The 17,265-nt window shown below is 34.3% G+C and overlaps 1 protein-coding gene across 4 annotated transcripts; it reads left to right on the plus strand.

The window, feature by feature from the left end:
- The first annotated feature begins 908 nt into the window (after nt 1–908).
- On the plus strand, nt 909–6,256 carry LOC107822836 (calmodulin-binding protein 60 A). 4 transcript variants are annotated; one of them, XM_075251641.1, is made up of 8 exons: nt 909–1,445; nt 1,835–1,913; nt 3,757–3,809; nt 4,139–4,602; nt 4,692–4,852; nt 5,075–5,155; nt 5,244–5,390; nt 5,523–6,256. In XM_075251641.1, the coding sequence occupies exons 1-8, from the start codon at nt 1,345–1,347 to the stop codon at nt 5,550–5,552; spliced, it is 1,116 nt and encodes a 371-aa protein (XP_075107742.1). In that variant the 5' UTR covers nt 909–1,344; the 3' UTR covers nt 5,553–6,256. The 4 variants fall into 4 exon arrangements, with proteins under 4 accessions (XP_075107742.1, XP_016504900.1, XP_016504906.1 ...); XM_016649414.2 differs by having other exon boundaries at nt 5,580–6,256; XM_016649420.2 differs by having other exon boundaries at nt 1,236–1,445; nt 5,060–5,155.
- The last annotated feature ends 11,009 nt before the right edge of the window (nt 6,257–17,265 follow it).

Below are 17,265 nucleotides of genomic sequence, written 5' to 3' on the forward strand. Positions count from 1 at the left end.
GGTACAAAGAAGCATTTTTCCATAAAATCTAACCTCAAAAGTAGTAGGTTTGATAAAGTTGATTAATTTTGTCTTGACAGATGTTGGGAAGACTCGCTTCGAAATAAAGATATAAACAAAATAGAAAGATCGTGAAGACATGTCTTGACTCAATATTTCTCAAATAAAAGCTTTTAATTAACTCCGAGAAAGCTCCAAGTTCAGGTGCGATAAACGAATTAAGGTCAGAGATACTCATCTTGGTTAGTGTACGCTAGGGTCGGGGATACTCGTCCTAGTTCAAGATTAATAAAGTCATCAACAATAAAGGCGGACATAGGCAAAGCATGAAAAGCAAATAAAATAGAGTTTATTCAAAATTAATCCAAGCCAAGTTTAAGTCAATATAGCGACCGTGCTAGAACCACAAGACTCGGGGAATGCCTTACACCTTGTCTCCGGTCAACAGAATTCTTTACCGGACTTTATTTTCGTAGACCAATAAAATAGAGTCAAAGCTTACTTTGACTAGGGATTCAACTAAATGGTGACTTGGAACAATAAAAAATCAATTTCAATTTAAATGGAAAAACTCTTTAACTCACAACCATCCATAGGATTGACACTCAGTAGTGCTACTCTTCCCTCTCGTGTGTACGTGTTATTAGAAAGTACAATTGTAATATATCAATTTTTAGGAACTAAAAGGGGGGAAATCAGCAAATTGATCAGGAGGGCCAAAAAGGCCAAGAGGCAAGAGGGCCAGGGTATGACAACCGTTAGATACCACAATCTTATCTTATGGAGTAGAGAGTGTGAAAGAGAGACAAATATTGTACAAGTAGCTTCTCTACGTGCCAAAAGGTTGATTCCTTTGACAAGTCAAATTCACCTTCAAAATAAAAGGAAACTGGAGCAACCATAAGACCTGAAGAAAGTATTAAGAAAATCACCCACTATATTAATGTTCACACCAATTAAAATATCATGTACACCTCGTATCAAAAGCTTGGCCTTCTATAATACTATGTTAATAGGTGAAAAGTAGTTTCAAATTATATACAAACTAAATTTGGTAAGAAAAAATATTACTATAAGTTAAAAATTGATTGGGGGACTTCCCCGTAATTGTTTCTATTCAGAATAAACATTGAGCTTCCTACTATTACGAGTTACGACTTAACGGAGGATAACTGAGCCGCCATTACGCGTCTTTCACTAAGCTAGTTAGGAAAGAGGCAAGTTACCATCTTTTGTTTTTGCACCACTCTAAAACCGTCTATATAACAGAACCATAACTCAGGTGGGCTGCACGCATTCTCTCGCATAGACTATAGCATTCGTTTTGTTGGTGGCAAATATTTGATGGAACAAATGTTATTGTTCGAAGATCAAGATGGTAATGGTGGAGAAGGACACAAGAACTCAGATACAGAAAGAAGAAACTCTAGTCCTCCTTTAACCAGGTAAGTAAATTAACCAGTTCAAAACTTCTTCTTTCACATGATTATAAATGGACATGCACACAGGTTATTTAGTTTCTTAGAGCTGGATATATATGTATTTACGTAAATATCATTATCAAATCCAAAGAAATAATTAATGAAGTGATTTGTTAATTACTTCATTTGGTTAGCTGTGTTGAGGAATGTTTGTACTAAAATTATGTTTTCAGATTCTATTAGTGTGTTACTGATTGTTCGTATGTTAGTGACCTTTTACCATTATTAAATTTGTCATGTGTGGCCAGTTGGCATGTGATGCTTCTGCTTTGAGAGTACTGAATATGGCACTATCGTTGACGTTGACTTGAGTCATTTCTGCTCTTTTAATTTACTGGTTTTCCTTTTCTCAGGGCAATAAGGGACGTCGTCTCGCTCTGTAAGCTCCGGCGGATTGTGGTCGCCTTTCTACTGGCTTTGTTTCCATTTCCGGTGAGTTCAATTTAAGCTTCTTAATTTGTAACAACATCTTTTCTTTCTTTTTGGTTGCACAGCTTGTTACTTTGGGCTTCACAGTATTATTTATTTATACTTGGTATCTTAACTTTGGTGTGGTTTTGTTTTTCTTTCACCACTTAAATTTGGTGTATTTATATATGTTGGAAAAATCTTGGTACATGTTCATTTGCTTAGGATAATCCACTTCAGCTTTATGGTTCTATTTTATTGGTTGCAAACAATTAATTATATACTTGAGCTTTTATAACCTAACGTTTCCGTAGATCGTTGGCTTGTTAGTTTTTAGTTGCTTTCTAACCTAAGATTTGATATGTTTCACCCGGAGTTGTGGATCAATTCCAATTTGCTCTCACTAAGATTTAAGATTCGAAAACCAATTAGTGGAGAAAATGAAAGTGTCACCAGTCTAAACACCTATCAAAATGATGATTTGATCTTCTTCTTTTTTCCATTTTTTTTAATTATAAGGGAGGGTGAAATGGTGGATGTTTTGAAAGGCCTCATTCGCTTGAAAACAGTGATAGTTTTGCGTGGACAAAAACTTATACCAACTCTTAGCACATGAGGTGAACGATAGTGCGCAGATCTACGAGTTTGCTGAGTTTTAATGCAACTATATATGGCATTTAATTTATGGTTGGTGGGCATGTGAATTAATTGACAAAGATCTTTTGATATGCGGTTGGAAAGAAATCTTTTCCGGCAGATTTGTAATGAAAGGAATAGGATAATTTTCTTTGTGAAGAAAAGGACATTATATGTAAAGAACAGGAAAAGAAGGGACACTTTCCACATAAAGGATATTTGGTCACTGACTGAATTCGCAAAAAATGAAAGAAAGAAAAAATCACACACGGAATGCAAAGTCTCTGGCTACAGAATCTGACTAACAAAGCTAAACACTGAGATAGACTGACGCCGTTGTCCATCCCTTTCTCAAAAATCCGAGAATATGCATAGTTTCAAAAGGTACGAGTCATTTTCTATTTTCTTTTTAATGCATTTCAGAAAGAACGATTCCTTTTTAAATTTTGAAATAATTTAACTTAAACTTTGAATTTTATTGCTAATGTGAATCTTTCATAGTCATGCAAATATTGTGGCATATCTTAGAACACAAGTTTCAAAAGAATAGTAATTCAATACACAAATATTATGGCTTCATGTTTAGGATCATAAGTTTTAAAAGTCTTAATTTGTGTCCAGTCAAATAGATTAATGTAAACATAGTGAATATATATTTATATCCATGGTGTAAATGATGACAATGAGGTTAGAAGTACAAGAATTTACTTCTATAAAATGCTTCCTGTGAGCTTTTAGTGGATTTTCTTCTATGAAGATACCACAATTTCGCCGTCCAGGCAAATCAAAGTTACTGTTTTTAATGCTCGCTAAACATGCTTTATCAGGAGATTTCTTCTAGGTTGTCCTTAAAGGTTATATTTTACTCTTTTAAGATCGAATTTTAATTTTAGTCTAAGGTTTCGTGTCCAGGCATATATAGAATCCACTAGCCAATTGAGCATCATAACATCTTTGACGAGTTGCATAGATTAATTCTTAAATAGCAAGCACTAGTTTCTGGTGTGATTTTACATAAAGCAATCAAACAGGAGATTGATAATAATGAAACACACGAGTAACGACGCAATTTAATTGGAACTTATAAGAAGTGAAACACACTATAGTTCAGAAGATGAAATAGAGATACCTTTTTTAGTAAAGTTGTATTTTGTAATCTTCTAGTCTTTGAATATATACCTGTCATATTATATCCATACCTAACTATTTAATCAACATTTTATCTATCCAGGTGGAGGATGAATTTCACTCTGACTTGGAAATAATTTTGACTGCTCGATACAGGTGAAAAATCATACACTTAATTATCATAGCACCACTGCGTCTATATATATATATTTTTAAAATAATGTGATAATTTGATATTAATGCCAATATTATGCTGATGCATCGCAGACAGTCTCTCTGTCCTTTCAGAGGTAGGGGTAAGGCTGCGTACATCTTACCCTCCACAGACCCCACTACTGAGTTTGTTGTTGTTATTATGCTGATGCCTATTACAAGGATGAACACTGCTTGCTTCTTGTTATTGGCTTTAAAATTACATTACCTTATGCAATTTCACGTTGTATATGAGGTTAAGCTATTTCAGCATTTTATATATAAAAAAACAGGAATTCCAAGAAGAAAATCCATCCTTGTGAAAGAAGATGTCTACTTTTAAGGTTCTCACACGAGATTGCTCCACTGGTATTTACTGGAGAGTGTATCTTTCCCAAAGAAACCAAATTGGAATTGGTTGATGCTATTACAGGACTCCCTGTGATACATGGACCTCTATCCTCAGCACAAGTTGAAATTTTTCTACTAAAGGAAGATCTTGGTGGTGATGGGGAAGAACTAAATAGTTATATTATGATGCAAAAAAGAGGTGGAAAATCAATGCGCCATAAAAATCCATATCTGAGGTTACAAGGAGGCATTGTTTCTGTTGATGAAATTAGATTCAAACACACTCCAAAGTATATGAGAAAATTGGAAGTGGTAAGGCTAGGAGCAAAGGTTATAGATCTACCTGAAGAAATTAAAGTGAGAGAAGCCCTGACAGGATACTTCACTGTTAAGGATAAACATTTAAGTGAGTACATTATATTGTCTCTAATAAATTAGAAAAATGTGAAGTTTTATAATTTGTAAAGTTTTTGAACTGAAAATATCATGTTCCAGAAAGCAAGAAGCGGTACCCTCCATTACCAACTGATGATATATGGAGACTAGAACAGATTCAACAGAATGGTCCTTTCCATAAACGGTTGACTGAAAATGGTATCAGGACAGTGGAGGATTTCCTAATTGAACTCTACAACAATCCTCAGAGGCTACAACATGTAAGTAATTTTCTTCTAAGAACCTTTACTTCACAAAACTGAAAATGGCCGTATCAAACTCTCATGTTTTAGAAATAATACAATGTCCTAATGGTTTACAATAGCCCCTAAACGCTAGGGCAATGCACCTTAATATCATACAACTGTTGTAATTTTTTTTCCATTTAAGTAAGAAGTACTCATACAATACAAATGATGAGTTTTTAGTTTCCATACCTGCAGATCCTTGGCAAAAGCATGTCTGGTGATCGGTGGAAAATCACTACAAGGCATGCAAAGACATGCAATCTTGATGGAAGAAAGGTCTGTATCTACTATTCATTGATTGTCATGTATTTACTCATCTGTTGGCCATTTCTAATTCCTCCTTTTGATCTTGAACTTATTACAGGCGTCTGCCCACAAGTTAGTGGAAACTGCATTTGCAAACTGGGAAAATTGCATTTCTATTAAACATCACTTATCATCGTCCAAATTTTCCCCATCATCCTGTCCCACGGTTGACGATTGCCAGCATTCAGAGCTTCAAAATACTTCAGTGAGTACTCTTTGACCAAATTATTTTGCTTGCATAACTAATACCCATTACCCTGCAGTGTAAATGTCCGTTTCAATGTGATGAAAAAGAAGGATATATTTCGTGAGCTGATTTAAGCTTTTGTTTTTGCAGAGAAGTATTTCAGCTACTTTGCTAATTTGACAATTTTCTTTAATTTAATGTGCACAGAAGTCACATTTGCCTACTGAAAGTAACCAGTGGGTAGTCAGTGGTGAATGCTCTACTTCTTATGCAATTGCGGAGCAGCATACAAAGTCAGATGGGATGTCACTTGCTTTCACTTCTTCTAGCCATTTTACAACCGATTTTAGTAGTTTGGTGCAAAATGATAAGGATATCCTACATCTGGGATCCTTCAACCAGATCCCATCTATGAATTCGGATTCAGGAGAATATTTGGAGAAAATTGTCAAGTTTCTTAGTTCTGATAATATTCAACTTGATGATTCTCCTTATGTTCACTCAGCTGTCATCCATAAAGAAGGAACAAATTTGAGCAACATGGATCCTGTGGCCTCTATGCGCAAAGGCAAGTCTAAGAAGAGTTGGGCCAAGATATTTAGTGTAACTAAATGGTTCTTACTCATGAAAAGGTTTGTTAAACTTAAAAATCTTCGTATTACCAAGAAGCGGAAATTTTCCTGATCATAAGCATAAGCTAAACAAGAACAACTCGCTCTGTCCCATTTAACTGTTGTGTGGAGATCAGCTAGCTAGGTGAATGAATAATTTTGTGATTTGTATGAATAACTTTAGTTCATGCGTTAACATGAACTATTTGATGAGTTTGAATTGTTAAAAAAATTAATGATTATTTGTTAATAAAGAACTTTTAAGGGTTAAAAGCTTTATAGGACCATAATATTTGTGTGGTTATAAAATTTTTCATTAAGAGTAAAATGAAGAGTTTAAAGTTGAATTATTTTTAATCGTAGAAATGTGTCATTCTTTTTTTAACAGACTAATTAATAAGAAAAGTGTGTCATCTAAATTATGACCGAAAGATCGAATGTCAGTTCAAAATAGGAGGAAAATTTTATGCAAAGTAACGAGGAACATTTTATACAAAGTATCTTTGTACAGTGAAAAATACTAGTACACATTTTAAGTGCTCAACTACCATTTATTTGTATGTTCTATATCAAATATATCAGGTAATTTCCTCCTCCCTTCTTGTTTATAGAACTGATTATGTACCGCCCACTGAATGTTCTGATTTTATAGAGTCTAACAGTTCTTTTTTTCTTTTTATTTTTTATGGTGAAAAAAGAGTTTCCTGGCAGTTCCTTTATTTTATTTCCGATCATCTAGAATCTAAGCCTATCACCATTTTCGCTCTATCCTTTGGGGGTCGTGTTCCCCGTCTTAAAGTAATTTATTTTATTGTCTTGTTGTTAGAATACACTTCTTGGTTCAAGAGGATTTCCAATTGCATAGTACTTTGTTGTGGCACTTCTGCAAAACTTGAAATGCAGATCGTTATTCTATTCTTTCAAAGTCTTTTTAATTTTAACCACTAAATCAATCATATAAACTAACAAAATGAATGAAGAACCTGAAAATAAATTAAAATAGAACAGACGGACAACAACAGACGAATAAAACGAAGAAAATGTGGCTTTAGAAGTTTGTGCATTCGAAAAGAATGGCTGAGGCTTAATCTTTTGAACGTAAGAGAGGCATTAGGTAAGAGGAAAAAGGAAAGAAATAGGTGTAAGTTAAAGCGTTTACCAATGCGGCAATGTATTATCATTCGGTCCTTTTTTAATACTAACAATTTGGCCCAAGCGAAGTTTGTTTTGATGATTGACAAAGGAACTCGAGCATGAACCAGGTCCATATACAGTGTGCAAAGACACGGGCAGATTCGAGCATAAGGGATGCACGTGAAGGAGGTAAGCTTAAGTTGTTATATTTGATATCTCCTGATCGAAAAGATTGCATAAATGATAAGGAGAAGGACTCCTTAGTCGAAGAGAACTTTATCCAAAATAAGAGAGGAGTTAGAAGTTGAAGATAACTAGAACCCGTCCACCAAGGAAGAGTAGCATTAGAACTCAAGTTATTTCTCATTCTACTAACTCTATATATTGCAGGATGTTCTCATTCTACAGGTACGCATAAACGTTGAAATTAAACGTGAGTTGAGAGCAAAATAGCAAGGCATTTTGCAAGCAACTCTTGTGTGATTCAAGTGTGCGAATCTGAAGCCACATGAACTAGATAGAAGAACCAGTTCCAAGCGTCTGTCTTTTATTCTAGTACAATTGTAGTAGGTATTTTCAAGTTGTATCTTTCAGCTTTATATAGAAACAATTGTATTAGGTACTCTGAGTATTCAAGTTAGAGCTAACTTGAAGTTGTCGCAACAGTTAGAGGATGGTTGCCACAACGGGATTAGAGTTAATCCTTAGGTTTACAAAGAGTTTTGTAAATGTTGTTTTGGCTTAGTGATTTAGTGAAGTGTTGGGGAAACTCATACTGAGTAGTAGGTCGTGATTTTTTCACCTTTTGACACTAATAGAAATTCGCTAAAAACCAACCAAAAAAAAACGATCAACGTTGGTCGGTTATGGCCAATTACCGACCAAAACGCGACCATTACGGTGTGGACGGTGTTTTGATGGTCGGAATGGCTTACCGACCAAAGTTGGTCGGTAGTTTAAAACGACCATCTGACAAGTTTAATTACTTATCGACCAACTTTGGTCGGAAATATATTTTATTAATTTAATTTTACCGACAAAAGTTGGTCGGTTTAACTAAATTATGTTTTTTATTAATTATTAAAATTAAAAAAAACCGACCAACTTTGGTCGGTAATTGAAAATATATATTTTTTTTAAAATAATTAAAATTAAACATTACTGACTAACTATGGTCGGTAATCTCAACAGTGCGGGCAAAATACCGACCAAAGTTGGTCGGTAATGTTGAATTCTAGGAATTCAATGTTCATTAACCGACCAACTTTGGTCGGTTTTTCTGGGTTTAATTTTGGCATAAAATGCCTGTTTTGGCACCTACACCACCTGCCAGCATACCAATACACCTAATAACAACAATACAACAACAACAACAACAACAACAACAACAACAACAACCAAAACATTCAATAAATACTTTAAAACTAACAAATTAAAGTTCAATTGAACATAAAAATCCAAAACCAAGTTAAAACTAATTACAATTAGTTCAAAACTGATTCTATTTGTCTAGTTCAAAGTATATAAAAGTCAAGGGGTATTTTCTACAACATCATCATCATCGTCTGATGAACTTTCATTTACAAGACGATATAGAGAATGGTCTTGTGGAGGACGGGAAGCACGATCACGGGGAGGACGGGAGGAACGATCACGTGGAGGTCGACCCTCTGGAGATGACTCACGAGATCGGGGCAACGGAAAAGCTCAACTAGATAGGAGAGTTCTGATCTGAGCTTGCATGCCAAGGAATTGAGCATCTCTAAGCCTTTCTCTTTCCTTGGCCGCTTCTAGCTCTGATGTGAGCTTTGTCACTGTTTCCCGCATAGCGGAGAGGCTCTCCCAATTAAGTTGATCGCCTTGCGAGGAAGTCCCTATTCCTCACATTCCACACTTATAGCGATGGAAGTTTTTAGTAGGAAGCCCGTATACCTTCCCCCATTTTGGACCGCCAATAGACTCCAACCATATTCTTTCAGCATCCTCGTCCGAAGGTTGGGTTGGCTCACCCGATTCACCAGCTGGATGACTACGGATGAATTCCTCCACGTTACTTTGGTAGCGACCCTATATTATTTTAAATTAAATCAGTATTTCAAAATTTTTATAAAAGTAAATTATAATACTTAAAGAAAATTGAAAGCTTACATATGCAGTCGAGGCCCGGTCCTCGACCCACCTATCTTGATCCCCCTCTTTCTTCTTCTTCACAATATGTGTCTCCTTGAATAGCTCATCATGACTCATTGGACGCCCATACTTCTTTTCCTGAAAATAAATTAATTTAGTTAATAAACAGAATAGATATACTTAGAAAAGTAAAATAATTTAAGCAATTACGTACCAATCTTCTTTTTATTGTCCCTAGGCTGATCGCACCTCCAGTGTGCAAGGAGCCTCCCTTATGGATGCGCGAGCTTTCTTTCCTTTTTCGCTCCTCACTAAGAACTCTACGGTAAGCCATTGCCTTTGCAAATCATTCCACAAATTCTCAAGTAACCAGCCAGGCCTCTTGTTCTTCTTTCTAGCATCCAAGAAAGCATCCACCAATCTCTTGCGAGCTTTATGATGAAAATTTGTAGCCACTTCCGCGCTATAGCGGTCTTCCCATACACACTTGCTCTGTATTTCAAAAGTTAAATATTAGATGGAAATATCATAAATATAAATTATTAAACTGTTTAAAAGAACATGTATACCTTAAATTGATTGAAAATTTACTCCTTCAGTGAGAATGGGCAATCAATCCAAGTCGCATAAGGGCCATCATAAAGCTTTCTGATGGCATTGGTGATTATCCTCGTAGTCTTATTAGCCGGCCTGAACCTGCAATTTAACAATAAAAATACATTAATATCTTAGTAAAAATGTTACAAATCAATAGACGCAAAAATAATGAATAACACTTACCCATCACCCTCAGGGACTATGATGATCCTGCCATATCGATCATAATGCACTACCTCGTCATCACCATCCGAAGCATGTGTATCAGAGGCATGTGAAGATGGTGTAGGCGGGTCAGAGCTACTGCCTCGCAGGCGAAGGCCTGCAATAGATGGAGTCGATGATGAAGATGGTTGCGATCCCTGTGACTGCGACATAGCTGGATGCGACCCAAGTGGATGTGATACCGATGGCTGTGACCCGAGTGGCTGTGACATGGATGGATGCGATCCATGTGGCTGTGATATGTAGGGATGTGATCCATGTGGATGTGATGCAGATGGCTGTGAGGCAGCTGGACTGTATGTCGGACGTATAGTCCTATGGCCCTGTGATGGAAGACGGGGTGTCTAAGTGAAGGTGTACGGCTCGTGATGCTGTGGCAGCTCAGTATAGACGTGTGGTGGAGGATAAGACATAGGCATCTCTGAAAAGGGTGGACAAGAGGGAGTATTATTTTCTACCCTCCTCTTTCCCTTTCTACCCTTTTCTCGACCCCGAGAACTAGTAGGGTCATTGTTACCTTGACCCTTGCCTGCCATCTGCATAATATAATACACATTTAGATTGAAACATATAAGAAACTAGCTATAAAATGAGAGTGCTTTAAAAAACCAACTTTTTAATCCTCATCGACGTATTGTTCCTCGTTTGAGAATTCTTCGTCCTCACTTGTTTGAGCTTCATCAGTTGATTCTTCGTCCTCATTTTCTATAATTGTTACTTCATTTATATCAACTTCTTCCAATATGCGTTCAGGATGTTCCAAATCATTTTCTAACTGATCGTCCACTATTTGGTGAACATTGGAGATATCGTTTTGATATGCAATATCTAACACATTCTCGACTTCCACCCTACCTACAGGCTTAGTTTTTATTACAACCCACCAATCGGACTTATTCCGCCGCAATGGATAAGGAGCATAATACACTTGCCTAACGTTATGTGCAATTATGAAAGGATCATAGCGATCATACTCCCTCGTATGATTAACCTCAATTATGTTGTATTGGTTGTGTACTCTTGTACCTCTTGTTGGATTTGGGTCAAACCACTTGCATCTAAAGAGTATCAATTTCTTATATGGCCAACCTGTATATTCTAGTTGTAATATTTCTTTGACCACACCATAATAATCAATATCTCCAACTTGGTTGCCATCACCACCTTGAACCCACACCCCGTTGTTGTTGCTATTTTTATTTTTAGAGCAATCCTCTGTATGAAACTTATAACCATTCACTACGTACTTAGACATTGTTGTGACCTGAAGCCCAGGTCCCCAAGATATATCTTTCAAAAATTGATTTACACCATTATTTGGATTATTTACCTACATAGAGTTAAAAAAATTCATAAGTTAGCACAACTTATGAATCAATTTTTATACATTCACTACATATATATATACACACACACACACACACACACATACACACACACACACACATACTTACAAACTGTTTGAACCACGTATCAAATCTCGTATATACAGCATCATGGCCAAATTGACCCACGAAGTGACTGTGACATATCAAATATTTTTAGTAGTTGCATCAATATGTAGTCACAGTAAATTTTACATTTTGATAACTAATAAATCAATACTTACTTGAGAAATGGTACAACTTCGGGATAATTTAGCAACACATGAAGTGTAGCTGACTTGTACTCCATATCACTCAAACTTCTCTTTCTAACATCCTTAGAATATCGGCCTGGTTGATTGAATATGGACATTGGTGGATATAATGGATCATTCACACATTCGACTGTGTGCCTATTGGGCCTATTCCTAGAACATGGTACGCTACTCTCAAAATAATAAGAACAAAAATGTGCAGTTTCCTTTGCAAGATAGGCTTCGCATATAGATCCTTCAATCTTATTCCTCTGCTTAACAAATTGTTTGCATTTGCCAATTGTCCTACATAATCTCATGTTAGCCAAGAACATTCAAATAAAATAGAATATTACATCAAACTTATAATATTACCTCTCAAAGGGATACATCCATATGCATTGAACATGCCCTTCAAGTCGTGCCTCGTGTACAAGGTGTATTGGAAGGTGTTCCATCACATCAAAGAAACCACATGGGAATATTTTTTCCATCTTACTAGAAATTACACGGATGTTCTGGTCCATCCGAAGTAGGTTTTCTTCCCTTAATGTGGTAGAACACAAGTCTTTAAAAAATAAACTAATCTCTGTGATGGGTTTCCAGATTCTTTCAGGCAAACCACAAAATGCAATAGGCACTAAGGTCTTCATGAAAACATGACAGTCATGACTTTTCAAATGGCTCAACTTCCCTACCTCCATATCTACTTTTTTTCCAAGATTCGACGCATAACCCTCGGACATCTTCAATTTCGTAACCCAATCACAAATTTGTCGTCTTTCCTCCAAAGTGAATGTGTAACTTGCTTTGGGCTTGAACACCTTACCATTGTTTGCTGTCTGCAAGTATAATTCAGGCCGCCTGCAATATTCTTGTAAGTCCATTCTAGCCTTCGGGTTATCTTTTGTCTTGCTTTTAACATCCATCACTGTGTTGAACAAATTATCAAAATAATTCTTCTCAATATGCATGACATCAAGGTTGTGTCGGAGAAGATTATCCTTCTAATAAGACAACTCCCAAAATATACTCTGTTTCGTCCAATTATGATTAACACCATATCCGGGGAATCTATAAGGTGGAGCCTCAGTAACTTTACTGAAGTTCTGGACCCTTTCCCAAATTTCCTCACCTGAAAGTATCGGAGGTGGAGAATCATATTCCACTTTATTCTTTTTGAATGCATTTTTCATCCTTCTAAACTCATGATCATCATGCAAGAATTGACGGTGACAATCAAACCATGATTGCTTTCGGCCATGTTTCAAAGTGAACGCTTTACTATTTTCCATGCAGTAAGGACAAGCTAGCTTCCCAGCAGTCATCCACCCAGACAATATTTCATATGCAGGAAAATCATTAATAGTCCACATTAAATTAGCACGCAAATTGAAATTCTGCTTGGTTGATATGTCATATGTTTCAACACCATCATACCACAATTATTTTAGCTCATCAATCAAAGGTTGCAAATATACATCAATCAAACTTTTCTGATTACGTGGACCGGGGATAATACAATTTAAGAATATATATGGACTAGTCATACACAACTCAGGTGGTAGATTATAAGGTGTAAGAAAGACAGGCCAACATGAATATGGTGTCGCAGATATAGAAAAAGGCGTGAAGCCATCCGCACACAGACCTAACCGAATGTTCCTTGGTTCACCAGCAAAATCTGGATATGTCCTATCAAAGTGCTTCCAAGCTTCTCCATCTGAAGGATGACACATAACACCAGGTGGTCTTCTATTTTCAAAGTGCCATCTCATATGAGGAGCAGAACTCATCGACGCATATAACCTCTTTAACCTAGGTATAAGAGGTAAATAATGCATCGCCTTGACAGCGACCATATTCCCGCTGGAAAGCCTCTTGAAACGAGACTTTTCGCAAAATTTACAACTGTCTAAAGTTGCATCATCTTTATAATATAACATGCAACCATCTTCACAACAATCAATTCTCATTGACGAAAGTCTTAACTTAGAAACCAATCTCTTTGCCTTATAGAAATCACCAGGTAAGTTGATATTAGGGTCAACTAGTTCACTCATAAGGTCAATGAAAGAGTCCATGGCTGCTTGAGAAATATTCCAATTAGATTTGATACTTAGTAATCTAACTACAACAGACAGCTCAGAGTGCGGACTTCCTTCACGTAGTGGACGACTAGCTTCCTCTAACTGTTCATAAAAATATTTTGCGTCATCATTAGGAGTTTGTTCAACATTTTCATTGGGCTCACCCCCGAAGTGCATCCCAAAAGCATCCGCAACCATATCCTGAATTCTAGAATCAAGATTTGTATTCTCCACCGACCCACTACTTTCACCAACAACCATGTTATGAAATATCCCACGGCTACCATCGATCTCTCCATGATTAGTCCACACAAAGTAATTCTCTATAAACCCCTTCCTATAAAGATGAAGCTTAACTTCCTCCGATTTTTTAAACTTCATACAATCGCACCTGACACAAGGGCACCTAATTACTCCTTCACTTTGGTATGGTGGAAGTGACATTGCATGTCTAATAAAGTCATCAACCCCTTCTACAAAATTCTCCCGCAATCCCCGCCGATTAGGATAATTTCTATTGTACATCCAAGTACGATGTTCCATCTATACAAATAAAACAAGAACAAATTAATTTATTCTATAATTATAAATTAATTATATCTTTTTAGTTAATTCAAGATAATTATTTTTTTCTAATTACACCAATTTATATCCTAAAAGTTCAATTCATATCCAAAAGGTCCAATTCATATCTTAAAAGTTCAATTCATATCCTAAAAGTTCAATTCACAAGAACAAATCCTAAAAATTAAAATTTCAATTCATATCCTACGAGTTTAAACATAAACTAACTAAACTAAAGAAATTCAACCCATACCCTAAAAGTTCGATTCACAAGAATAAATTAATTTATTCTACAATTATAAATTAATTATATCTTTTTTAGTTAATTCAAGATAATTATTTTTTCCTAATTACACCAATTTATATCCTAAAAGTTCAATTCATATCCAAAAGGTCCAATTCATATCTTAAAAGTTCAATTCATATCCTAAAAGTTCAATTCACAAGAACAAATCCTAAAAACTAAAATTTCAATTCATATCCTACGAGTTTAAACATAAACTAACTAAACTAAAGAAATTCAACCCATACCCTAAAAGTTCGATTCACAAGAACAAATTAATTTATTCTATAATTATAAATTAATTATATCTTTTTTAGTTAATTCAAGATAATTATTTTTTCCTAATTACACCAATTTATATCCTAAAAGTTCAATTCATATCCAAAAGGTCCAATTCATATCTTAAAAGTTCAATTCATATCCTAAAAGTTCAATTCACAAGAACAAATCCTAAAAACTAAAATTTCAATTCATATCCTATGAGTTTAAACATAAACTAACTAAACTAAAGAAATTCAACCCATACCCTAAAAGTTCGATTCACAAGAATAAATTAATTTATTCTATAATTATAAATTAATTATATCTTTTTTAGTTAATTCAAGATAATTATTTTTTCCTAATTACACCAATTTATATCCTAAAAGTTTAATTCATATCCAAAAGGTCCAATTCATATCTTAAAAGTTCAATTCATATTCTAAAAGTTCAATTCATATCCTAAAAGTTCAATTCACAAGAACAAATCCTAAAAACTAAAATTTCAATTCATATCCTACGAGTTTAAACATAAACTAACTAAACTAAAGAAATTCAACCCATACCCTAAAAGTTCGATTCACAAGAACAAATTAATTTATTCTATAATTATAAATTAATTATATCTTTTTTAGTTAATTCAAGATAATTATTTTTTCCTAATTACACCAATTTATATCCTAAAAGTTCAATTCATATCCAAAAGGTCCAATTCATATCTTAAAAGTTCAATTCATATCCTAAAAGTTCAATTCACAAGAACAAATCCTAAAAACTAAAATTTCAATTCATATCCTATGAGTTTAAACATAAACTAACTAAACTAAAGAAATTCAACCCATACCCTAAAAGTTCGATTCACAAGAATAAATTAATTTATTCTATAATTATAAATTAATTATATCTTTTTTAGTTAATTCAAGATAATTATTTTTTCCTAATTACACCAATTTATATCCTAAAAGTTTAATTCATATCCAAAAGGTCCAATTCATATCTTAAAAGTTCAATTCATATTCTAAAAGTTCAATTCATATCCTAAAAGTTCAATTCACAAGAACAAATCCTAAAAACTAAAATTTCAATTTATATCCTACGAGTTTAAATATAAACTAACTAAACTAAAGAAATTCAACCCATACCCTAAAAGTTCGATTCATAACTAATTGACTAATTAACAAAACTAATTAGTTAATAAAACTAATTAACAAAACTAATTAAAACAAGACCTAAACCCTAATCCTCAATAAAATGCAATGTTCAAATAATTGAAACACTAATCAATTGAAACTAATTCATAACTAATTAACAAAACCTAGAAATAATAAATAAATGGGTTGTAATTCAAACCTAGAATTTTTAGGAGATGGAGAAGGAGAGGGGCGGCAGTGGCAGTGGCAGCGGCGACGGCGACGGCTGGGTGGTGGCAACGCAGGGTGGGGAATGAGATTTATGTGAGGGAAATAGAGAAGGAGAGGGGAAGGTTTTGAGTGAGGGAAATAGAGAAGAGAGGGAAAAATAAGAGAGAAATGGGGGTTTCCCCCGTTTTTCAATTCTCTGATTTCAGAATTACAGACCAAAGTTGGTCGGTAATTTTGGTCAGTACATTAAATGTTGACCGTTTGACCAAAAACCGACCAACTTTGGTCGGTTTTTTTAAAAAAATTAAATTCTTTTTTTTTTGTGTTTTTTTTCTTAAAATATTATAAACTATAAAAAAATATTATAAACTACAAGCATTTATTTTATTTAACTATGCAATTATTATAAATAATTATAAACTATAAGCATAATCTTTATAAATAATTATATTAACTATTTAATTTTAATAAATTATAATAGCATCTATCTAAGTAAATTTTCTAAGTTATAATTAAGTATGTGAGTAATTTCTCTCACACACACATACACTATATTGTAATTGATGCTAATAACTTCTTTTTTCATTCGTTCATCACTAATAATGCATGACATAGATTAATCGATATATAGGTCGAGACGTTTTGATGAATCATCGATTAATATTCATCGATACATCTAAGTAAGTTATAAGTCGATGAATCAATTTACAAATAGATATATTTGATGATAAAGTATATATACTAATTAGTATCTTCCCAAGTCTATCCCTAAAAGAACCCGACCTTGTGGTCCTAGCGCTTCGTGTTCTTATATATATATATATATATATATATATATATATATATATATATATATATATATATATATATATATATATATATATATATATATATATATATATATACACACACACACAAACACACTTCACTGTAATACTTTAACTATATATATAGCTTGTTATAGTATATGTTAGTGTGTATATATATAGCTTGTTAAAGTTTGACCATGTTTGACCTATTAA

Source organism: Nicotiana tabacum, chromosome 4 (assembly GCF_000715075.1).
Source record: "Nicotiana tabacum cultivar K326 chromosome 4, ASM71507v2, whole genome shotgun sequence".
Lineage (NCBI taxonomy): Eukaryota > Viridiplantae > Streptophyta > Magnoliopsida > Solanales > Solanaceae > Nicotiana > Nicotiana tabacum.